The 23,714-nt window shown below is 52.6% G+C and overlaps 1 protein-coding gene across 3 annotated transcripts in view; it reads left to right on the forward strand.

The window, feature by feature from the left end:
• nfat5b (nuclear factor of activated T cells 5b) overlaps positions 1–23,714 on the forward strand; it is a 305,599-nt gene that overhangs the window by 190,308 nt on the left and 91,577 nt on the right. For all 3 annotated transcript variants that reach the window (XM_038806399.1, XM_038806397.1, XM_038806398.1), the window contains exon 7: positions 4,931–5,065. In XM_038806399.1, coding sequence (XP_038662327.1) covers positions 4,931–5,065 — 135 coding nt within the window. The remainder of the gene's footprint in view (positions 1–4,930; positions 5,066–23,714) is intronic.

Raw genomic sequence — 23,714 nt, forward strand, 5'->3', positions numbered from 1 at the left:
AGGACTTTGGTCCCAGCATGATTCAGATGAAGACCATCCCATCGGAACAGGTCCCATCTTCCCCAGTACTGGTGCCAATGTGCCATCCTATGAATTCAAACCCATTCTTCCTACACCAATCTTAGAGCCACACATTTACCTCCTCAATCTTATTGACCCTATGCCAATTAGCTCATGGCTCAGGTAGTAATACAGAGATTATTACCTTTTTGGTTCTGCTTTTTAATTTAGCTCCCAGCTGTTCATACTCCCTTCTGTTCATATTTTACCTATGGCTGTTGCCACCTCCGTGGACCACTACAACCGGATCATTATCCTCCCATTCCAGCCCACTTGAGATACCCCGAACACCAGACAGGTCTCACAACCTTTGGGATTATCGATCCTGGTCACAAAGAACAGTGTCAATGCCCCTAACTATTCTATCCCCAATTACGACTACATTTCTTTTCTCTTCTCTACCCCCCCCCCCCCCCATCCCATGATCCACAACACTATTTACCCACACTTAGTCATTTTTTGGGACTTGGGGAGTTTACCCCCAATCTAGCCCACACAAACTCTTTCCTGCAAATCAGCTCCTCCAAGATTAGGCCGCCATTTTGAAAAGGTGCCCTGATCTCCTAAATAAGATTTTTTTTAAAATATAATTTTTATTGAAATTTTTTTACAGAAAATATAAAACATAATGACAAACAATGAAATGCAACAAAATAACCCATAATAACTGTAACACCCCCAGACCGTATTGACGCATGTATCACATCCCCCCACCCCCCCCCAACCCCAATGAACAACAAAAGAACTTAAAAATAAATTTAAATTAAATAAACAAACAAAAATAGTCATTGTCCCCCCCCCCCGGGTTGCTGCTGCTCCTGTCCCTGTACCCTATCGTTGAGCCAGAAAGTCGAGAAAAGGTTGCCACCGCCTAAAGAACCCTTGTACCGACCCTCTCGGGGCGAATTTGACCTTCTCTAGCTTAATGAAACCCGCCATGTCATTGATCCAGGTCTCCACGCTTGGGGGCCTCGCATCCTTCCATTGTAGCAAGATCCTTCGCCGGGCTACTAGGGATGCAAAGGCCAGCACGCCGGCCTCTTTCGCCTCCTGCACTCCCGGCTCCACCCCAACTCCAAAAATCGCGAGTCCCCATCCTGGCTTGACCCTGGATCCCACCACCCTCGACACCGTCCTCGCCACCCCCTTCCAGAACTCCTCCAGTGCCGGGCATGCCCAGAACATATGGGCATGGTTCGCTGGACTCCCCGAGCACCTGACACACCTGTCTTCACCCCCAAAGAACCTACTCATCCTCATCCCAGTCATGTGGGCCCGGTGCAGCACCTTGAATTGGATGAGGCTAAGCCGCGCACACGAGGAGGAAGAATTAACCCTCTCCAGGGCATCAGCCCATGTCCCGTCTTCGATCTGTTCCCCCTCCCACTTAGCTTTCAGCTCCTCTACTGACGCCTCCTCCACCTCCTGCATAACCTTGTAGATATCAGACATCTTCCCCTCTGTGACACAGACCCCCGAAAGCACCCTGTCGCTCACCCCCCTCGCGGGAAGCGAAGGGAATCCCTCCACCTGCCGCCTAGCAAATGCCTTTACCTGCAGATACCTGAACATGTTCCCCGGGGGGAGCCCAAATTTCTCCTCCAACTCCCCCAGGCTCGCAAACCTCCCATCAATAAACAGGTCCCTCAGCTGTCTGATGCCCGCTCTATGCCAACCCTGAAATCCCCCATCAATGTTCCCCGGGACGAACCTATGGTTCCCCCTTAACGGAGCCTCCATCGAGCCCCCCCACTTCTCCCCTATGTCGCCTCCACTGCCCCCAAATCTTGAGGGTAGCCGCCACCACCGGACTCGTGGTATACCTTGTAGGAGGGAGCGGCCACAGCGCCGTTACCAGGGCCCCCAGGCTTGTATCTCCACAGGACGCCCTCTCCATCCGTTTCCATGCTGCCCCCTCCCCCTCCATTACCCACTTGCGCACCATCGACACATTGGCCGCCCAATAATACCCCGAGAGATTGGGTAACGCCAGCCCCATCTCTACCCCGTTCCAAGACGACCCTCTTCACCCTCGGGGTCCCATGCGCCCAAACAAAGCTCATGATCCTGCTAGTCACCCTTCTAAAAAAGGCCCTAGGGATAAAGATGGGCAAACACTGAAAAAGGAACAAGAACCTTGGGAGAACCGTCATTTTGACGGACTGCACTCTACCCGCCAACGATAGCGGCACCATGTCCCACCTTTTAAATTCCTCCTCCATCTGCTCCACCCGCCTGGTAAAATTAAGCTTATGGAGAGTCCCCCAACTCCTGGCCACCTGCACCCCCAGGTATCTGAAACTCTTCACTGCCCTCTTAAATGGGAGTCTCCCAATTCCCTCCTCCTGATCACCCGGGTGTACCACAAATACCTCACTCTTGCCTAAGTTTAACTTATAGCCCGAGAAGCCCCCAAATTCCGCTAACAGCTCCATCACCCCCGGCATTCCCCCTTCTGGATCCGCCACATACAACAGCAGGTCGTCTGCATACAGCGATACACGATGTTCCTCCCCACCCCGCACCAGACCCCTCCATCTCCCTGACTCCCACAACGCCATAGCCAAAGGTTCAATCGCCAATGCAAAGAGCAAGGGGACAGGGGACACCCCTGCCTGGTCCCACGGTACAGCCTAAAGTACTCCGATCTCCTTCCATTGGTAACTACACTTGCCATCGGAGCCGTGTAGAGCAGCCTCACCCATTTGATGAATCCCTCCCCGAATCCGAACCGCTCCAGCACCTCCCACAGGTACCCCCACTCAACTCTATCAAACGCTTTCTCCGCATCCAGCGCCACCACTATCTCCGCCTCCCCCTCCACTGCTGGCATCATAATAACATTTAGCAGTCTTCGCACATTCGTGTTGAGCTGCTGTCCCTTGACAAATCCTGTCTGATCCTCGTGTATCACCCCTGGCACACAGTCCTCTATCCTGGTGGCCAGGATCTTCGCCAGCAACTTAGCGTCAACATTGAGGAGCGAGAAAGGCCTGTATGATCCACACTGCAAGGGGTCCTTATCCCGCTTCAGGATCAGAGAGATCAGTGCCCGTGACATCGTTGGGGGCAAAGCCCCCCCTCCCATGCCTCATTGAAGGCTCGCACCAACAGGGGGCCCACCAGATCCGCATACTTTTTATAAAATTCCACCGGGAACCCGTCCGGCCCCGGCGCCTTACCTGACTGCATTTGTCCAATCCCCCTGACTAACTCCTCCAACTCTATCGGCGCCCCCAGCCCCTCTATCAGCTCCTCTTGAACCCTCCTAAATAAGATTGAGGCCCCCCTCTCAACCTTTAGGAGGCCCCTTCATACCACCTTGCAACCCCCCCCCCCCCATCCCCTAGGCCCTGGCCCTTGGTAGTGAAACCATGCCACGTTGGCAGTGCCAAGGTGCCTGCCTGGTACTGCCAAGGTTCCTGGTTGCCAGGGGGAAAACCGGGGTGCCACCCTGCCCTGTCCCCGACTACCCAGGGGTCGCCAATGGCCTGGGGGACCCCTTCCAGGTGTTGTTATCCTTGGTCCACGTTTGCGTGAACCAGAGCTAAATGGCACCAAGGCACGGTCTCCCAGGCCTGGCATTATTTCTCGGGGATAATTGGGAACCAATATATTTAAAAGAGCCCAGTGAGGGCAAGATACAGATTACGATGTTTCACTTGAAGTTGTTCGATCGTCACAAATCTTGAGAGACCTCAAGATTTAACTGTCTCAGGCGCAACAAGGCCATTCAATCACGCCCACTACAGTTGAGAGGGAATATTGCTTGGCTGATCTCCTTTTCCAGCATTGCACCTGACTATCTTCTAAGAGATATATAGAAGCACCTTTGTGATGCTTCCCATGGAGTTTTCTATTTTCTATTTTATTTCGGGAGCTGTCTAACCATGTCATCCAATAGTGTAATTTGGATTTCGATCTTGATAGAATGAAGTATCAAACTTGTTTTCATTATTATGTATGTTTAATTTATTCGTTTTCTGACCCATACTTTTAGGTCAGTAAAATCACTGAAACCTTATCATAGAATTTCATAAAATTTACAATGTAGAAGGAGGCCATTCGGCCCATCGGGTCTGCACTGGCGCTTGGAAAGAGCACCCCACCCATGTTCACACCTCCACCCTATCCTAGTAACCCCACCTAACCTTTTGTTTTGGACACTAATGGCAATTTATCATGGTCAATCCACCTAATCTGCACGTTTTTGGACTGTGGGAGGAAACTCCGGAGCACCCGGAGGAAACACACGCAGACACTGGGAGAATGTGTAGACTCCGCACAGACAGTGACCCAAGCCGGGAATCGAACCTGGAACCCTGGAGCTGTGAAGCAACTGTGCTAACCACTATGCTAACTTGCTGAGAACACATGCTAACCAATGTGCTACGTGCTGCCCAAAGTACAAAGTAGTTTAACCTTTATTTCAACCAATTTAACCTACACATCTTTTAGAACTTCACTAATGTGAGTGCTATGAGTTTAAAACTGAAAGTCATTTTGACTTGCACAATTTGATCCTTGATTAAAAACCAATCTGAGGAAGATTACCAAACTAACCACTTTAAAAAAGATCACTGTGCATAAAAGTGATCAATAGTGGGAACGTTTCTTTCTCATGATGGATTCCCCAGAACAGATTATTCAGATTTTTTAATTAATCTCCTCAGCATAAAAAGTTGTAGTTTGATTATATTATTTAGATTTTTGATACTGAGATAATGGACAATTTAAAGCAGCAAAGAAACTTGTTTGGATTTCATACTGTTACGCTGCAAGTCGTTCAGGATTTTGATACATTAGTCTTGCTGTGTAATTTTGGAGCTACTTTGCAGATTATAAACTTGTTTTTGATTTTGATTTAAAGCTCAACCAGCAGGAGCACCAGAGATCTTGAAAAAAAGCCTGCATACTTGCGCAGTGAAAGGAGGAGAAGAGTTATTTCTGATAGGAAAAAACTTTTTGAAAGGCACAAAGGTTATTTTTCAAGAGAATAATTCGGGTAAGCCGTGCTCTGTATCTAAAATCAAACATTTTAAAGTTCGTTATTACTATGAAGCTACCGTTATGTAACAATTACCAGCTTCAATATGGTGTGATACACAGCTGAGATTAACAGCTCGGTACACCTCTGTTTGAGTGCAGTAACTGAGCAGTACTAGATATCTTATACAGTCTTTTAGTCTTCAGGTTTCCACCGATGGCTAGCTGCAATGCTTCCAGAAACTACAAACACTTGTAATCTGCATAAATGTGTATTAAATGTTTTCACACAAGATGTGCTGACACAAAATGAAATCCAAATAATAGCACATAATGGGACATCACATAAAATTAAACCACCAATGAATCAAACCTGTACAAACAGCTTCAGACTTATGAGACCATGGTTTATTTTGTGGCAAACCATGAATCCTGTTGTGTAAACTTTGTCAATACTATTTTTGCTCACAATGGCAAAACAATACAGCATACAGATCTCGAATTTCACATCTTCAAGGAATTTGTCCCAGACCATTTTGTTCTATCTTTTAAGATACATTTTTGTTGCCTTATCTTTCAACTGGAAAAAACATTCAGCTGTGCAGATTCCATTGGAGTATGCCAGTTAAAAGGAAAACTACCACATAGCACAGAGTGAGGAGTAAAAACAATAGATAATGCAAAATTAATTAAAAATAAGTCTAATTGTTCAGTTTTCTTTTCAAGCATAAGTCTGAATTGTTACGAGCCCAGCTGATAGTATTGGATAGTCAAATCCGAGAATGGAAACCTGGCTTATTAAACCATTGGCTGGTTTCACCGTTCCTGAAACTAAGTGAATTCCACAACAGAAATACTGGCGCCGCACCTGACCGATTCCATGACTGTCAAGGGGCTAGCACCGGTGCCACGTGGAACATGATTAGTTCCAATGAGAAACAGTGCTGGATTCACCGGATTCGCGATTGACACTAAGGAGGCTGACGAGCTGCAGCCGTGTATGTACACTTCACTCTCCACCCACATCTTCCCAACCAACTAGATGGCAGCAAGATGCATGGCCCCATGCTACACCGATGCCAAGCTGGAGACCCTCCTGGACATCATGAGGGAGCGACGGGCTACCCTGTACCCTGGCCTGGGAAGGTGCCACTGTTTGCCCTGCCTGGCAGTGGAGGTAAGCGCCATGAGTAACACCGTCCAAAAGGGGGACTGCCAAGCAGGAGGTGATGCAACCCCTTATCGTGGCACAGCAGAGGGCCCTGGACGTGGTTGCCCCCCCCCCCCCCCCGAGCTCCAGTACGGGAATGACCCTGATTTCCCATCACAGCTGATTCCAACACCCTCCACATTCCCATAGACACTCCCCTCGGTTGGGCACTTTAGTGAAGAGGCTCCTGGACACCTCTGATGTGCACCACACAGCTGCTCCGGTACATCAGGTAGAGGTAAGAACTCCCGAGGGGACGGGTTCTGGGCTTCTGGGACGGACATCAAGGGACTACTTCAGGGGTTGTCGGCGAGCATCCAGCACCTGCAGGTGCAGTCAGAGGAGTCCAACCGCGTGCAGGAGCAGGAGGTGATGCCGACCATACGTGCCACCCAGGCCAACGCCGCACGGATGGCGTCCATGGTGGCGGCATAGGGAGCGAAGGTTTTGGCTATGGGTCAACATGTCCACGGCCTGGGGAACTTCCCTCTTATGGGCAGCCATGTGCCAGTGCCACCTGGACATTGCAGCTTCTGAGCCCTGTCACAGCAGGCCATGGCTGAGAATGTTGGCAGCATTAACCCTGGTGCTGACCGACGTGGTGCAGTCCCAGAGGGAGATGGCACAGTCACTGGCTACTGTGGCACAGACCCAGAAAGTGGTGTAACAGTCGGTGTGATGTGGCACAGTCCCATCCCCTGTGCTCCATGGCCAGGAGCGTGCAGTCACTGGTCGAGACCAGAGCGGGCTTCCAGGACTGAAAGCGGCAGGTGGTGGGGGTTCCTCGGGGAATAACTCTACTCACAACCTGTCCCATGGAGTAGCCCGGGGACTACATGGCACCCTGGGGGAAGAGGAGGTGATGGACTTGTGCCGGTGACTCCGCAGGGGTGGTGCCGGTACACCACAGCATTTTAAACTCCTCTCCACCTGTCCCTAGCACATCTGGCGGGCAGCGGGCTGAACAGGGCGGCACCATGACACCTGAGCAGCAGCTGGGCCCATCTGGGCCCAATTTCCCCAGAAGATGGCCACCAAGTCACAGGGCAGGAATCACAGAAGGCTGCCTCCACTCCTGAAGTACGGTCTGGGGATCCACCGAGGCATAGTGTTGGGGCCCGTAAGACCAAAAATGTAGACACCAGTTAAGTTGGCACAGGTGCAGGGTACAGTATAGTGATTGGGTCTAGGGCACATATATGTACATATTTGTTCGTGCAGGGTAGGTGGATCGGCCACGCTAAATAGCCCCTTAATTGGAAAAAATAATTGGATACGCTAAAATTGTGTTTTTTTAAGCATTGCATATATTTTTTCACATTAAACACCTGTTCACACTGTTGCAACCTGCCTTGGTGCTCCGTCAGATGGATGTGAGGTGTGGGCTGGTCTGGGCTGCCCAAAGGGGTGGGGGGAATGGTGGAGGTTGTAGATTGGCCCCTACCACCTAGGGCCCCAGGGATTCGATGGCACCGCGTGATGGAATGACCAGCTCGCAAATGAGGGATAACCCAGGTGGACGGTGGGAAGTGCAACCATGATCAAGAGTCAGACATTGTCAAATGATGCAGAGCACCAGAGCGCATCCCAGAACAGTTGTCGTCATCCTCCGTTCCATTGACCAGACCCACTGTTACTGCCAGCCCAGAGCCCACATCCCCGTAGTGCAGCAGATATGGGGGGGGGAGGGGGAAGAATGCAGTGTTCATACCCTCCTGGCCAGTTTTCGCTCTTGCTCTCGCTCTCCTCCCCCCCCCCCCCCCCCCCCCCCCCAAACCAGTCGGTGAATCTGGAGGTGATCAGAGCATCCCATTCGCGTTGGCCCTGGCACACACGTCATGTGGACTCCCATGCCTGACTGGGACCCATGTCCTGCCCATCCTCCCCGTCGGACAAGGCAATCATCCTCCTCCAGCACATCGCCCCTCTATTCCATGATGTTGTGTTGGACGCAGCAGGCCATCACAATGCAAGCAACCCTCTTAGCGTCAATGGAGAGTCCCACCAGAGCGGTCCAGGCACCTGAACCGCATCTTCAGGATGCCTAAGCATTGCTCATGCATGCTCCTGGTCACCAAATGGGCGTCGCTATACTGGGTCTCCGTGTCGGTCTGTGGCCTTTGGATAAGCGTCATCAGTCATAACCTCAGTGACTAACACCTGGAATCGGGAATTCGCCCCAATGAAGGTGGAGAATCGTGGAGGCCCCGGAGAATACCGAGGTCAGGCCCGCTAGTTTTATGCTAATGGTGTTTACTGCACATGCGTTCTGGAATGCATCGATGACACTGTCGAGGCGACGGAGCGTGAAATCGGGGCCCAGCAAAATTTTGCCGTTGGAACCGATTCTCTGACCAATCAGGATTTCTGGCGTTGGATGACTGAAAATCCCATCATATAATTTTTATGTTTTTGTTCAGAGACATGGATGGACTAAGTCACAGGACTTCCAAGTAACTTTTAACACCAGAAGCAAGAGCACAGCGCGGCCGGAGAATGCTGGGAGAGGCTTCTAGCGAGCCTTCAGACAGTCTCCACACTTCGTGGATTACCACAAAACGTCGGAGTCAGAACTTCACCCCAAATGGGCGTGGCAAAACGATGCTCCCAGAAGTAGGTTGTAAACCTACTTCCAAACTACTCCTGGCATCCACAGGGAGGCTGCAATCGCGTGCCGATCAGTGCTGTTCACTCAAACGTGGACCTGGTGGAACGGCACCCGGGGACGAGTGAGGGTCTCCAGGGCCATCGGAGAGCCCTGAGTAGTCAGGGTAAGTGGAGGGTGGCTACCTGACCCTCTCCCTGTAATGTGGGCACCTTGGCATTGTCACCTGGTACTGCCAAGGTGGCTGGATGGTACTGCAAAACCAGCAGGAGCACTTCCTGGGTGCCAGGATGGCGATGCAAGGGTGCCTGAGTGCCAGGGTGACACTGCTAGGTGGTGAGGGGGGCCATGTCCATATAATGAGGATGGAGGGAGGGTTTGGAGAATGGAGGGAGTGCAGGGCAGATAAATAGGGACTTCTGGGAGGCTGGAGGGGTGATGGATGGGGGTCTTGGAAGGAGGTGGTGCTGTAAGGGCGCTTGAGGGGCCTGCATAGTGGGGACCCCCAGGAACTCCATAATGGGGTGTGGGATAGTGTCCATGTGTGTGGGGGTGACATTGCCCATGGGTAGGGGGTATGGGGGACCCCAAGCTCACTTAGAGATCGGGACTTCCGGTGGCGGCGATGTTCGAGTGAGCCGCACATTCGGCGGGCTCTCACTCCGGCGGGGTTTTAGGGCTGATTCCCCGCGATAGCGGGACCACGGAGCGGCAAAAAGGTGGCCGCGATAGTGCTGGAGAGCGGGCTGCAATCGATGGAACCGTGGGAGTCCAGGAAGTAGAGGAGGAGAGAGAGAAAGAGACAAAGGCAAGGAGCAGAGGAAGCTGACCTGGAACTTAAGATGGCGGGCACACGGACCTTTCTTGCTCCAAGAGAAGAAAAACAGTTTTGGAGTCGCTGAAGCAGGACAACTTGGACCCACTTCAGATGCTCAAGAGGTAAAAGTTAAGGAGCTGGGAGAAGGAAGGCGGCAGCGAAAGTGCTGAGGAGCGGGCTGCGGCACATGGAACAGAGGGAGTCCAGAGGGCAGGAGAAAAAGGGACAGAGGCAAGGACTTGAAGAAAATTACCTGGCACCTAAGATTGCGGACACACGAACCCTGGACTCAGCAATCCAGCAGGCGCTGGATAACATGCTCCAGGTACTGAAGTCCAGTTTTGAAGCGGGACAGCTTGGACCCAATCCAGAAAGCGGTGGATCAGCTGAAACAGAGGCTGGATGCGCAAGATGTTAAAGTTAAGGAGCTGGTAGAGGCGGTGGAGGAGCAGGCGGATGCGCAGACGGTTGCGGCGCTAGAAGTTGACGGGCTGAAAGAGCGGCAGAGAAGACTGCTGGACAGAGTGGAGGAGCTGGAGAATAGAGCCCGCAGGAACAACCTGAGGATGGTCGGCCTCCCGGAGGGGGCTGAGGGAGCTGATGCCGCAGCGTTTGTAGCAGACCTATTGATGCAGCTGATGGGGGCCGAAGCCTTTCCGCGACCGCCGGAGCTGGAGGGGGCACACACAGTGCAGGCGAGGCAGGGGCGGCCGGCCCCCCCCCCCCCCCCCCCCCCGATGGTGATTAGGTTCTGCAGGTTCGTGGACAAGGAGCGGGTGCTGCAGTGGGCAAAGAGCGCCAGGAGTAGCATGTGGAACAACAGTGTTCTCCGCATTTACCAGGACCTAAGCCAGGAGGTGGCTCAGTGGCGGGCAGCCTTTAAGAATGTCAAGGAGGCGCTGTTCAAGAAGCACGTGATGTTTGGTCTGCTGTTCCCGACTCGCCTATGGGTCACGCACCAGGGTCAACACCACTACTTCTCCGAGCCTGAAGAAGCAATGGATTTTGCGAGGGATCAGGGGCTGGACCCGAAAAGAGGCCCCACGGATGCGAATTAGGGCCCGAGGATTACCGTGGGAAGGTACGCCGAATGGGCCTGGACTGCTGCTCAACGGTTTGCTGGGCCAAAGGTGCCAAGCGGAACATTTGGGACTCTTTCCTTTGTTCATGGACATTGGTTTGGGGGGTTTTCCTTATTTTTCTCTTTTTTTCTCATGTTTTTTCTGTTTTTTCCTTTTTGGGCGGATTTGTACTTTTTGTGCAGCTCGCGGAGGACACTGGAGCCGGCTTGCTCCAGTGGGTTGGAGAGGGGGATGGGGCGCCGGGGAGTGGGGAGGGGGACTGAGAAACAATGGGAATGAGACAGGAAGGTGCCAGAGTGTTGAGTCACCGGGCTAGCAGATTGGCTAGTCAAGGGAGTCATGTGGGGGGGGAGATCACAGCCAGTGGATGCAGGGGTGGGGGTATCGGGGGATGTGGTTCGGGGTGGGGGGAGGGGTTGTTCTGTTGACGTGGGAGGGACTTGCAATAGGCACTGGAAAGGAAATCGAGGGTGGAGGCAGCGAACAGGCGGGCCAGGAATGGCGCATGGGCCGGCGGCCGGCCCAAGAAAGGCTATGGCTGACCGGCGTGGGGGGGGTGGGTTGTGCCCCCCGACCAGGCTGATCACCTGGAACGTCAAGGGACTGAATGAGCCGGTTAAGAGGGCGCGGGTGTTTGCGCACTTGCGGGATCTGAGGGCGGACGTAATTATGTTGCAGGAGACGCATCTGAAAGTGTCTGACCAGACCAGGCTAAGGAAGGGCTGGATTAGCCAGGTCTTCCACTCGGACTTGGACTCGAAGTCCAGGGGGTGGCAATCATGATCAACAAGCGGGTGCAATTTGAGGCGGAGGGCATAGCCGCAGACAGGGGGGGCAGATACCTGATGGTACGGGGCAGACTGGAGGGGAGACAAGTGGTGCTGGTGAATATATATGCCCTGAACTGGGATGACGTGGACTTCATTAAAAGGGTGCTGGGGAAGATCCCGGACCTGGACTCGCAGGCTAATAATGGGGGGGGGGGGGGGACTTTAACATGGCCCTTGACCCGGCTTTGGATCGGTCGTGTCCCAGAACGGGTAGACTCCCAGCAATGGCAAGGGAGCTGAAAGGGTTTATGGAGCAAATGGGGGCAGTGGACCCCTGGAGAGACAGACAACCGACAGGAAGGGGCTACTCGTTTTACTCGCACGTCCATAAAGTATATTCTAGGATAGATTTCTTCGTACTAAGCAGGGATTGTATAGGGGAGGTAAAGAACATGGAATACTCGGCAATTACTATCTCAGACCATGCCCCACACTGGGTAGACCTGCAGATCGGGGGGGGGGCGAGCTACCAACGCCCGCAATGGAGGCTAGACGTAGGACTGCTGTCGGAGGAGGGGATCTGTGAGAGGCTTTGGAGGTGTATGCAAAATTACTTGCAGGTGAATGACACGGAGGAGGTCTCAGCGGCGACCCTGTGGGAGGCGCTAAAGGCAGTAGTGCGGGGGGAGCTGATTTCAATTGGGGCCCACAGAGCCAAGGCAGACAGGGCAGAGATTGATAGATTGGTCAGGGAAATGGGTTGGATAGATGAAGAGCACGCGGAGTCCCCGGGGGAGGTTTTACTCAGGGAGAGGCAGAGACTACGGGCGCAACTGGGGGCACTATCCACGAGTAGGGCCGTGGAACAGCTTAGGAAGGCGAGGGGAGTGGTGTACGAGCATGGGGAAAAGGCTAGCAGACTGTTAGCGCAGCAACTCAGGAGGAGGGAGGCAGCCAGGGAATTAGGTAGAGTGATGAATGGGGAGGGGCGCAAAGTGGAGGACCCGGCAGGATTGAATAAGGTATTCCGGGACATCTATCGCAAGCTGTATACTTCGGAGCCGCCGGAAGAACCGGAGGAGATGAAAAGGTTTCTGGACGGGTTAACCTTCCCAACAGTAGGTGGGGGGGGGGGGGGGGGGCGAATGGATGAGCTGGGGGCCCCGATTAGAGTGGAGGAGGTATTGGGGGGCCTAAAGGCCATGCAGTCGGGGAAAGCCCCGGGGCCGGATGGATACCCAGTAGAGTTCTATAGGAAGTTTTCTGAGCTGGTGGGCCCGGTCTTGGTGAGGGTTTTCAATGAGGCAAGGGACAGAGGGACCCTGCCGCCGACAATGTCGCAAGCCACTATATCACTGATATTGAAGCGGGGTAAAGACCCGGAGTCGTGCGGGTCCTACAGGCCAATCTCCCTGATTAATGTTGACGCCAAGCTCCTGGCAAAGGTACTGGCGGTTAGAATGGAGGACTGCGTACTGGAGGTGATTGGGGAGGATCAAACTGGGTTCGTGAAAGGTAGGCAGCTGGCGGCCAACCTGAAAAGATTACTTAATGTGATAATGATGTCCCCGGCGGGTAGGGAGGTGGAGGTAGTGGTGGCAATGGACGCCGAGAAGGCCTTTGACCGGGTGGAGTGGGACTATCTATGGGAGGTGCTCGGACGGTTTGGGTTCGGGGAGGGATTGGTGGATTGGATCAAATTATTATATCAGGCCCCGAGGGCCAGCGTCAGGACTAACAGAGAAGTGTCGGAGTACTTTAGGTTGTACCGAGGGACCAGACAGGGCTTCCCACTCCCCCCGCTGCTGTTTGCGCTGGCCATAGAGCCGCTGGCGATTGTGCTGAGAGCCGCAGAGGGATGGAAGGGGATGGTGAGGGGCGGGGTAGAACATAGGGTCTCTCTTTACGCAGGCGACCTGCTCCTGTACGTGTCGGACCCAGTGGCCGGGATGGGAAGTATACTGGGAATGCTGAGGAAGTTCGGCCAGTTCTCAGGATACAAATTAAATACGGCCAAGAGTGAAATGTTTGTGGTCCAGGCAAGGGGCCAGGAGAACAGATTGAGAGGGCTACCGTTTAGGCTGGTTGAGGAAAATTTCCGGTATTTGGGAATCCAGGTGGCACGAGACTGGGGCAGGCTGCACAAGTTAAATTTGGCCAGGGTGGTGGAGCAAATGAAGGGAGAGTTTCGGAGATGGGATGCACTCCCGCTGTCGCTGGCAGGGAGGGTGCAGACTGTAAAGATGACAATCCTCCCTAGATTTCTGGTTATTTTTCAGTGCCTCCCGATCTTTATCCCACGGTCCTTCTTCAAAAGAGTTAACAGGATGATCATGAGCTTTGTCTGGGCGGGAAAATCCCCACGGGTGAAGAGGGTGATGTTGGAGAGGAACCGCAGCGAGGGAGGGCTGGCTTTGCCGAGTCTGATTAATTATTACTGGGCGGCCAACATCGCTATGATAAGGAAGTGGATGGTGGGTACGGGGTCTATCTGGGAGCGGGTGGAGGCGGCTTCGTGCAGGGAGTCCAGCTTGGCAGCCCTGGTCACGGCTCCTCTACCGCTGCCGCCGGCCAAGTACACTACCAGCCCGGTAGTGGTGGCGACCCTGCGGATATGGGGCCAGTGGAGGAGGCATGTAGGGGAGACGGGGGCGTCGGTTTGGGCGCCAATCTGCGACAACCATCGGTTTGCCCCCGTGAGTATGGATGGGGGGTTCCGAGTATGGCGGCGGGCAGGGGTGGGAAGGGTGGGTGATATGTTCCTGGAAGGGAGCTTTGCGAGTTTGAGGAGCTTGGAGGAGAAATTTGGGTTGGTAAGGGGAAATGATTTTAGGTACCTACAGTTGCAGGACATTGTTCGTAGACAGGTCCCATCTTTCCCACGCCTCCTGCCAATGGGGATCCTAGACAGAATGGTCTCTAGGGGGGGGAAGGAAGGGGAGGGTAGAGTCTCGGGTATTTATAAGGTGCTCATGAGGGAGGAAGGGTCCCAGACAGAGGAACTGAAACTTAAATGGGAGGAGGAGCTAGGCGGGGAAATGGAGGGCGGGCTGTGGGCAGAGGCCCTGAGTAGGGTAAATTCGACCGCGACATGTGCTAGGCTCGGGCTGATTCAATTTAAGGTCGTTCACTGGGCCCATATGATGGTGGCTCGGATGAGCAAATTCTTTGGGATAGAGGACAAATGCGCTAGGCGAACCACGTTCACATGTTTTGGGCATGCTCTAAGCTGAGGGGGTACTGGGAGGGATTTGTGGGGATCATGTCCCGGGTGCTAAAAACAAGGGTGGTGATGAGTCCAGGGGTGGCAATTTTTGGCGTTTCGGAAGACCCGGGAGTCCAGGGGGAGAAAGAGGCCGATGTTTTGGCCTTTGCTTCCCTGATAGCCCGGCGACGAATACTGTTGGCGTGGAGGGACTCAAAGCCCCCGAAGACTGAGTGGTGGCTTGCGGGCATGTCGAGTTTCCTGGGTATGGAAAAAATTAAGTTCGCCTTGAGTGGATCTGTACAGGGGTTCGCTCGGAGGTGGCAACCATTTATTGACTTCTTTGCGGGAGAGTGAGCGTCAGCAGGGGGTGGGGGGAGAGTTGAGGAGGAGGGAAAAAATGGCGGGTAGTACCGGTGGGAGAGGAGCGGGCTTGTGCAGTATGTTACGATTGAAGTATTGAAAGTACATGGATGTTTGCACATTTTTGCCTTTTTTGCTTTCTTTCTGTTGATGTCTGTAACTGTTTACAAAACCAAAAATTACCTCAATAAAATTGTTTATCTAAAAAAAGAGATCGGGGCACCCTTTCAAAATGGCGACCCGATCTGAGTTCAGCTTCCCAGTGCTTAAAAAAAATTCTGTGTGGGCTAAACCGGTGTGAAACTCCACAGGGCCCAAAAAGAGTAACTAAGTGTCATTGAATAGCAGCGGGGAACCTGCCGGCAGAGCTGGCGGGAAACTCCCTGAAAACCCTCCCCAAATTAACTTTTGTTTTGGAGCATCACGCCCTCTACCTTCACAAATGTACACAGAATTTAACGATAGCACAACTTAGAAAATATCTTAAATATTCATGTTCTCAGTGGGCAGCAGAGCAGAGCTACTGATCAGCTGTTCTGGGGAAATTTGCATATGTGCAGCGCGGTCAGCCTAATTTGAAGGTGTACCTGCGAAGGAGACCCAAGGAGTTTGAGTGAAGGCAAGCATCCAGCAGAGGGCAGCAGAGCAGAGCTACTGATCAGCTGTTTTGGGGAAATTTGCATACGTGCAGTGCGGTCAGCCTAATTTGAAGGTGGTTTGTGGAGGGGCTGTTGTCAAGTGACAGTTAAACCCGAAACACTTCGTGAGTGTTTCCCACCCTACCTCCTCCTCTAACCAAGAAAAAACCCTCTTTCCCCCCCCCCCCCCCCCCCCCGCCCCACGGTCGTTGGGAAGCGGGAGCAGGGGCCTGTCGTGAAGGTGAGTGAGTGCCTTTAAATTTGCCTACCTTTCAGCGGGAGCAGGGTTTGAGGGAATATCAGGTAAGCTCTTCCTTTCTTTTTCTTTTTCTTGTTTTTTTTTTAATCTAGAGGTGATGTCAGGGAAGGCAGTACAATGCTCCTCCTGCAGAATGTTTGAGGTGAGGGACGCCGTCAGTGTCCCTGCTGATTTCATCTGTGGGAAGTGCACCCAACTCCAGCTCCTCAAAAACCGTGTTAGGGACCTGGAGCTTGAGCTGGATGAACTTCTGATAATTCGGGAGGCAGAGGGGGTCATAGATAGGAGCTTCAGGGAAGTAGTTACACCAAAGACTGGAGATAGATGGGTAACTGTAAGAGGGACTGGGAAGAAGCAGTCAGTGCAGGGACCCCCTGCGGTCGTTCCCCTGAGTAACAAGTATACCATTTTGGATACTTGTTGGGGGGGGGGGGGGGGGGGGAGACTTACCAGGGGTAAGCCATTGGGTACGGGCCTCTGGCACGGACTCTGTCCCTGTTGCTCAGAAGCGAAGGGGGGGAAAGGATTAGAACATTAGTAATTGGGGACTCAATAGTCAGGGGCACAGATAGGAGATTTTGTGGGAGCGAGAGAGACTCACGTTTGGTATGTTGCCTCCTAGGTGCAAGGGTACGTGATGTCTCGGATCGTGTTTTCCGGGTCCTTAAGGGGGAGGGGGAGCATCCCCAAGTCGTAGTCCACATTGGCACTAACGACATAGGTAGGAAAGGGGACAAGGATGTCAGGCAGGCCTTTAGGGAGCTAGGATGGAAGCTCAGAGCGAGAACAAACAGAGTTGTTATCTCTGGGTTGTTGCCCGTGCCACGTGATAGTCAGATGAGGAATAGGGAGAGAGAGCAATTAAACACGTGGCTACAGGGATGGTGCAGGTGGGAGGGATTCAGATTTCTGGATAACTGGGGCTCTTTCTGGGGAAGGTGGGACCTCTATAAACAGGATGGTCTACATCTGAACCTGAGGGGCACCAATATCCTGGGGGGGAGATTTGTTAGTGCTCTTTGGGGGGGTTTAAACTAATTCAGCAGGGGCATGGGAACCTGGATTGTAGTTTTGGGGTACGGGAGATAGAGAGTGTAGAGGTCAGGAGCACAGATTTGACTTCGCAGGAGGGTGCCAGTGTTCAGGTAGGCGGTTTGAAGTGTGTCTACTTCAATGCCAGGAGTATACGAAATAAGGTAGGGGAACTAGCAGCATGGGTTGGTACCTGGGACTTCGATGTTGTGGCCATTTCAGAGACATGGATAGAGCAGGGACAGGAATGGTTGTTGCAGGTTCCGGGGTTTAGGTGTTCTAGTAAGCTCAGAAAAGGGGGCAAAAGAGGGGGAGGTGTGGCGCTGCTAGTCAAGGACAGTATTACGGTGGCGGAAAGGATGCTAGATGGGGACTCTTCTTCCGAGGTAGTATGGGCTGAGGTTAGAAACAGGAAAGGAGAGGTCACCCTGTTGGGAGTTTTCTATAGGCCACCTAATAGTTCTAGGGATGTAGAGGAAAGGATGGCGAAGATGATTCTGGAAAAGAGCGAAAGTAACAGGGTAGTTGTTATGAGAGACTTTAACTTTCCAAATATTGACTGGAAAAGATATAGTTCGAGTACATTAGATGGGTCGTTCTTTGTACAATGTGTGCAGGAGGGTTTCCTGACACAATATGTTGACAGGCCAACAAGAGGCGAGGCCACATTGGATTTGGTTTTGGGTAATGAACCAGGCCAGGTGTTAGATCTGGAGGTAGGTGAGCACTTTGGAAACAGTGACCACAATTCGGTGACCTTTACGTTAGTGATGGAAAAGGATAAGTATACCCCGCAGGGCAAGAGTTATAGCTGGGGGAAGGGCAATTATGATGCCATTAGACATGACTTGGGATGTGTAGGTTGAAGAAGTAGGCTGCAAGGGTTGGGCACACTGGATATGTGGAGCTTGTTCAAGGAACAGCTATTGCATGTTCTTGATAAGTACGTACCAGTCAGGCAGGGAGGAAGGATTCGAGCGAGGGAACCGTGGTTTACCAAAGAATTGGAATCTCTTGTTAAGAGGAAGAAGGAGGCCTATGTGAACATGAGGCGTGAAGTTTCAGTTGGGGCGCTTGATCGTAACAAGGAAGCGAGGAAAGATCTAAAGAGAGAGCTAAGACGAGCAAGGAGGGGACATGAGAAGTCTTTGGCAGGTAGGATCAAGGAAAACCCAAAAGCTTTCTATAGGTATGTCAGGAATAAAAGAATGACTAGGGTAAGAGTAGGGCCAGTCAAGGACAGTGTTGGGAAATTGTGTGTGGAGGCTGTGGAGATAAGCGAGATACTAAATGAATACTTTTCGTCAGTATTCACTCAGGAAAAAGATAATATTGTGGAGGAGAATGCTGAGACCCAGGCTATTAGAATAGATGGCATTGAGGTGCGTAGGGAAGAAGTGTTGGCAATTCTGGACAAGGTGAAAATAGATAAGTCCCCGGGGCCTAATGGGATTTATCCTAGGATTCTCTGGGAAGCTAGGGAAGAGATTGCTGAGCCTTTGGCTTTGATTTTTAGGTCATCATTGGCTACAGGAATAGTGCCAGAGGACTGGAGGATAGCAAATGTGGTCCCTTTGTTCAAGAAGGGGAGTAGAGATAACCCCGGTAACTATAGGCCGGTGACCTCACGTCTGTTGTGGGTAAAGTCTTGGAGAGGATTATGAGAGATACGATTTATAATCATCTAGATAGGAATAATATGATTAGGGATAGTCAGCATGGTTTTGTGAAGGGTAGGTCATGCCTCACAAACCTTATCGAGTTCTTTGAGAAGGTGACTGAACAGGTAGACGAGGGTAGAGCAGTTGATGTGGTGTATATGGATTTCAGTAAAGCGTTTGATAAGGTTCCCCACGGTCGGCTATTGCAGAAAATACGGAGGCTGGGGATTGAGGGTGATTTAGAGATGTGGATCAGAAATTGGCTAGTTGAAAGAAGACAGAGAGTGGTAGTTGATGGGAAATGTTCAGAATGGAGTTCAGTTACGAGTGGCGTACCACAAGGATCTGTTCTGGGGCCATTGCTGTTTGTCATTTTTATAAATGACCTAGAGGAGGGCACAGAAGGTTGGGTGAGTAAATTTGCAGACGACACTAAAGTCGGTGGAGTTGTAGACAGTGTGGAAGGATGTTGCAGGTTACAGAGGGACACAGATAAGCTGCAGAGCTGGGCTGAGAGGTGGCAAATGGAGTTTAATGTAGAGAAGTGTGAGGTGATTCACTTTGGAAAGAATAACAGGAATGCGGAATATTTGGCTAATGGTAAAATTCTTAGCAGTGTGGATGAGCAGAGGGATCTCGGTGACCATGTACATAGATCCCTGAAAGTTGCCACCCAGGTTGATAGGGTTGTGAAGAAGGCCTATGGTGTGTTGGCCTTTATTGGTAGAGGGATTGAGTTCCGGAGCCATGAGGTCATGTTGCAGCTGTACAAAACTCTGGTACGGCCGCATTTGGAGTATTGCATACAGTTCTGGTCGCCTCATTATAGGAAAGACGTGGAAGCTTTGGAACGGGTGCAGAGGAGATTTACCAGGATGTTGCCCGGTATGGAGGGAAAATCTTATGAGGAAAGGCTGATGGACTTGAGGTTGTTTTTGTTAGAGAGAAGAAGGTTAAGAGGTGACTTAATGGAGGCATACAAAATGATCAGAGGGTTAGATAGGGTGGACAGTGAGAGCCTTCTCCCGCGGATGGAGGTGGCTAGCACGAGGGGACATAGCCTTAAATTGAGGGGTAATAGATATAGGACAGACGTCAGAGGTAGGTTTTTTACGCAAAGAGTGGTGAGGCCGTGGAATGCCCTACCTGCAACAGTAGTGAACTTGCCAACATTGAGGGCATTTCAAAGTTTATTGGATAAGCATATGGATGATAATGGCATAGTGTAGGTTAGATGGCCTTTAGTTTTTGACTTCCCATGTCGGTGCAACATCGTGCGCCGAAGGGCCTGTACTGCGCTGTATCGTTCTATGTTCTAAGTACACAGACTATGTAAAAAGTAGGCTGACTGTGGTCAGTCACACCTACTTTGAAACCAAGTAGCAGGCACCGCCCAATACAATTTCTGTGGGTTTCTCATCAAATGCCACACCAAAACGCTTAGCACACTGTGAGCCAACAGGTCTCACCAGAACTCCGATTTTCAGACAAGTGTTTCCAAACTCCACTCTCAAAATCTTCTCCCAAACAACCCTTTCTCTTTGATGCTTTCACCAAGGATCCACATCCAGGATTTCAATCTCTCCTTTTGAGTATTGCTCTACCTTGGATTGCCGTGTGCATTCAAGATTCCACACAGCCTCGCAGTTACCCAGGGAAATGTCGGAGCCACGGAGGGCCGCCCCGAGGTTCCGTAATACGGATCTGGATACCCTCCTCATTGAGGTGTAGCAGCGCAGGGGCATCCTCTGCCCAAGACAAGGGCATCGCCACCCTTCAAGCACCGTGCGACGGGCCTGGCGTGAGGTGGGCACGGCAGTCAGTGCTGTGGGGCAGACCCCTCGGTCCGGGGAGCAGTGCCGCAAGAAGCTCCACGCCCTCACCAGGGCTGCGAGGGTAAGTGCCACGAGGGTGCCCCCGGCTCACAACCATCCCCCCCCATGGCCCTCATCACCCCCCCCCCCCCCCCCCTCCCCCACAGGCACGAGGGGGGGGGGGGCGAGAGTGAGTGGAGCGTGGTTAACAACGTTGTCACAGACCCACATGAGCACTGCAACCCCATGGAGAGATTCCATGGTGTGCCAAATATATATAATAACCTTTCACCCCACCCTGTGCCAATATCTGAACGTCCTGATGATACCTGCCTAATTGTGATGCTCTATCTATGCCCCCCCCCCCCCCCCCCCCCCCAAAACAGGACAAGACTGCTCGCAACAGAACCGGAGGGGGTTCACCCGTTCAGCACCCCCTGACAGTGTTCGAACAGAGGGCACTGGACCTTGCTGGGGGATCTGCCACCTGGGAGGTCACGCAATGCGAGGTTGGAGGTGCAGAACCAAGTGAGACAACCCTGCATGACAACCCCCCCCCACCCCAGCCCGTCCTCTCTCCCCTCACACTCTGCCCACTGGACCCCCCATCCTCTGTCCCTTCACCTTCTACCCACTGGACCCCCCATCCTCTGTCCCCTCACACACTACCCACTGGACCCCCCATCCTGTCTCCCCTCACACTCTGCCCACTGGACCATCCTATGCCTGGCCGAGCGTGTCTAACTAACCCCATATCATTCTGTTCCCCAGGGCCAGCTGACTAACGTCCAGGGCTGTCTGGTGCCACACACAGGCGACCATCCGCGACGACCACCACACCCAGGTTCTCACGCCAGAGGGTGGCAGGAGGTCGGCTAGGAGTGCCATCCTCCAAATCCGGTGCTTTCGAGCGGGACGTATAGAGGACGGACAGTGACTACTTTCATGGCTGTGCATTGCCCGAAGGTCCGGCCATGAGACAGGACAGGACGGGGTCAGTGGACCCAGACGCACAGAGGATGGCGACGCAGTCAACGGACTCACCTGATGCTGAACTGTACATGGGCCGCGTGCGCCCTGCGCTGGGACATGACTGGACTCCTGAATTTCTGACGGACGAGGACCTAGAACTTGCGGCACTGTTGTCTCCCACACCATCCACCATCCCAGAGATGCTCACCTCGGTTGGGCAATTAAGTGATGAGGATCCTGGGTCACGGTCTGGTGTGACCGCAGGTGGAGGTCGGAGCAGCCGAGGGGCTGGACGGTCGGAGGGCAGCCCAGGTCCAGCATCCAGCTGGCGCCCAGACATTTCCCGGGTTCCTGGATTTACTTGACCCACCTGGACAGCCGATGCATTTTGAAACCCAGGGACACAATGACGGGATGAGGGCCGTCTTCCTGCAGCTGCAGACGCAGTTAGAGGAGTCAAACTGCGGCCAGGGGAATGGTGCCGCTCATGGCAGCCACCTAGGCTGACACCACACGGGTGGCGTCCGCGGTTGAGGCAATGGGTGAAACGGTATCGGCCATGGGTCAGGTTCTGCAAGGCATTGGGCTTCATGTACACACGTCATCCATGGCCCAGGAGAGGGCTGCCCTCTCACAGGCAGCAATTTGCCAGAGCCAACATGACATTGCCGGTGCGCTACGGGCCCTGACCGAGTCTCAACACGTCATGGCACAGTCCCAGCATGCCATGGCACTGTCCCAGCAGTCAGTCGCGGAGAGCATCAACCGCCTGATGCACGTGCTGGATGGCGTCGTGCACTCTCAGGTTGAGGTCGCACAGTCCCTGGCGGGAATGTCTCACTCCCTGGACTCTGTCTCAGCGAACGTTCGGACCCTGGTCGATACCGTTGCAAGCCTCCAGGACTGGCAGCGCCAGGTGTCGGTGGGGCGACGGGGCACCTCCCCGCTCGCACCTCCGTCCCACAGTGACTGTTTTTGCTCTTTCTGATACCACCACGAGGTTCAAAGCCAAGTGCTGATCAATAACTCAATACACCAGTTAGTATCAAAACACATTTATTATACACACACTCAATCACTACTCATGCATAAAACTCTACTTACTAGACTATCACTATAACTAAAGGCCTATACTTAGCTTTCAAATGGCCCACCAGGTCAGAGGAACAATGGCCTTTGTCTGGTTCTGAGTCTGCAGGTTTCAAGCTGGTATGGGATAGTAGCTCGGAGCGCCTATCTCGTAGCGTGTGTTGACTGGAGACTTACTTGGTTGGTGCAGCTGCTAGGCAGGTCTCTCCTTGTTGAGAGTCACGGTCAAGAGTTCTTCGAGAGCTGCCAAGAGCTGTTAGGCAGATCTCTCCTTGCTAAGAGCCAAGAGAGCGAACTGAACTTGGGGACTCTACTTTATAGTCCCCAGGGGTTTCGCGCCCTTTTGGGTAGACCCCGGACCTGGTCCCAATTAATTGGACCATGTCCCAATCGGTTCTATCGATTTCTCCAATACTGGAGCTGTTCCCTGATCACTGGGAGGTTCCTATGCGTCCGTTGGCCTTCCTTTGTCCTGGCTCCCGCTGGCGCTGGGGAGTCTGGTTTGGTCCCGATTGCTTCAATGTTTCTAATTGTTTCTGGGGTTTGCTCATTAGTATGTAGATGGCTACTGGTTTTGGTTCTGTCTGGGTTCTGCAAGTCTTAATACACAGGAAACCTTGCACCTGCTTGTTTTCCTGTGCCTGGCCAATTTTCCCTGCATTCTTTGCGGGCATCCATTTTGGAATCGGGAAGTGGCCACCCCAGGTGGCTACAGGGCTAGGGCACCTGTACATAATATTCACCATTAAACTCACTGTTGCACCTAACTAGTAAGACTGTGTGATTTTTCCGTTGCCGCGGGGATCGTGGCATAGTGTCGCTCGGGTTGACAAGCGGGGAAACTTTGGTGCCGGATGTGCAGTCCCTCCTCTCTTCTCCCCCCCCCCCCGCCCACAGTTGGACACCATAGTCCTCGGCACTCCGATGCCAGCTACCCCGCATGGGCACGTGATGGAGTGTCCCTGACGAAATCAGCGACCACCGAGATGGATGGTTCAGCTATTGCCATGAGTCAGACTTTGTCTAACGATTCTGAGCTCATCGCAGATCGGGCTGTCATCATTTAACATGGCATTGATCACACCCGCTGACACAGCCATCAATGTCGTGCCATACCGTTGTGCCGCAGTGGTATGGGTGATCTCGAAGGG

The sequence above is a fragment of the Scyliorhinus canicula genome, chromosome 9 (genome assembly GCF_902713615.1).
Source record: "Scyliorhinus canicula chromosome 9, sScyCan1.1, whole genome shotgun sequence".
Taxonomy (NCBI): domain Eukaryota; kingdom Metazoa; phylum Chordata; class Chondrichthyes; order Carcharhiniformes; family Scyliorhinidae; genus Scyliorhinus; species Scyliorhinus canicula.